This window comes from Austrofundulus limnaeus, unplaced genomic scaffold (genome assembly GCF_001266775.1).
Source record: "Austrofundulus limnaeus strain Quisiro unplaced genomic scaffold, Austrofundulus_limnaeus-1.0 Scaffold146, whole genome shotgun sequence".
NCBI classification, from domain to species: Eukaryota; Metazoa; Chordata; class Actinopteri; order Cyprinodontiformes; family Rivulidae; genus Austrofundulus; species Austrofundulus limnaeus.
Genome location: NW_013952548.1, coordinates 1,219,045 through 1,220,300, shown reverse-complemented (window position 1 = coordinate 1,220,300; position 1,256 = coordinate 1,219,045). Strand labels below are relative to the sequence as shown.

General features: G+C 40.6%; 1 protein-coding gene across 1 annotated transcript in view; it reads right to left on the bottom strand.

Annotated features, from left to right (window-relative positions):
• LOC106523167 (vasodilator-stimulated phosphoprotein) overlaps positions 1-1,161 on the bottom strand; it is a gene marked incomplete in the record, with an annotated part of 34,123 nt that extends 32,962 nt beyond the window's left edge. The window contains 1 exon segment of the mRNA XM_014016510.1: positions 1,007-1,161. Coding sequence (XP_013871964.1) covers positions 1,007-1,011 — 5 coding nt within the window.
• Positions 1,162-1,256: the final 95 nt, after the last annotated feature.

Here is a 1,256-nt window from a genome sequence, read left to right as displayed (position 1 = left end):
ACACACACACACACACACACACACACACACACACACCCGGCGGGCCACACAGGAGTCACCCCTTGTGTTTGAGACGTGCTCTAAACAGTTATTTGGAACAGACTTTGTAGTGATGCAATACAAGTGTATTTTCTCTGTCTTTTAATTATCTATTTTAACATTTATTTCATCAGAAAAAATATCCAACTGAGATTTAAAGATCTCCTGGACCAAAGAACKTGTTTTTTGAAGGTTGAACATGATSAAKGTCAGGCTGCAACAGTGTTACACACTGATGGGTTTTGTTGTTGTTTTTCATATTTGGGAGCATTAAATTAAGAGGTGGAGTTATCTCTCATCCAGGAGATGAGTGTTTTTAAAATTCAAAACATACAAAGACCCTGATGACACTTAGACAGAGAGGAGAGCTGAGTTCAYAAACTTTGTTTATGAACGGATCGGTCACACACACACCCTCCATCTGACGTGTTAGCTTGATTTAGCTCAGATGTTTCTCACGCTGGTTTGTACGATGTCTTTAGTCTGTGGGAAATCTGCTTCCTGTTGAAGAGGCTTTTTCTTGTTCTGACCACTTCCTGTGTTCAGTTCAAACACTTCCTAATATGGCAAGCACATTATTTGACACTTTATTACATCCCCATTTTTCTAAACTGTYAGCTATGAAAATGCAGATTTAGCGTTTTTACTGCAAATAACCTTGTTTTGTCAGGAAAAAAACAAAGCGTCACTGCGTAATGTGCATCAACTGTAAAAGTAGAGCACCTGCTCTGAACTGCAGCTGATGCTGACAACAGGAAACGTAGACAAGTTAGATATTTTCGTGAATGGCTTCAGAAGCCCTGAAGACTTTCTGAATCTGTAGAAAAATAAGTGAAGTTTGCTGACATAAAGACTTGCAGGGTGAACTTAAAAACAGCACCATTTGAGTTCTGGGTGAAGCTGAACTGGTTTAAAGCCTCAAACATTTTTTTAGAAACTTCATCTCTGTTGTCAGAAACAAACTTACCCCATTTTTAAAGCTGCAGTCCAGATCCAGTGACTCGGGTTCTTTCAAAGTGTTCTAGTCATGAACTCGTCTCTGGTCCTCTCAGGTTTGTTGTGTGAGCACCTCCACTGCTCTTTCATGACATTAACACAAACCACTTGCACTTCTGCCTTTGTGTTCTCGTTTCCTACACGTTGTTTTCTCTCTTCCTGTTCACGTCTGCTTCACCTTTTTTCTAACCTCTCATTTTAAAGCCCCCCCCCCCCCCCCC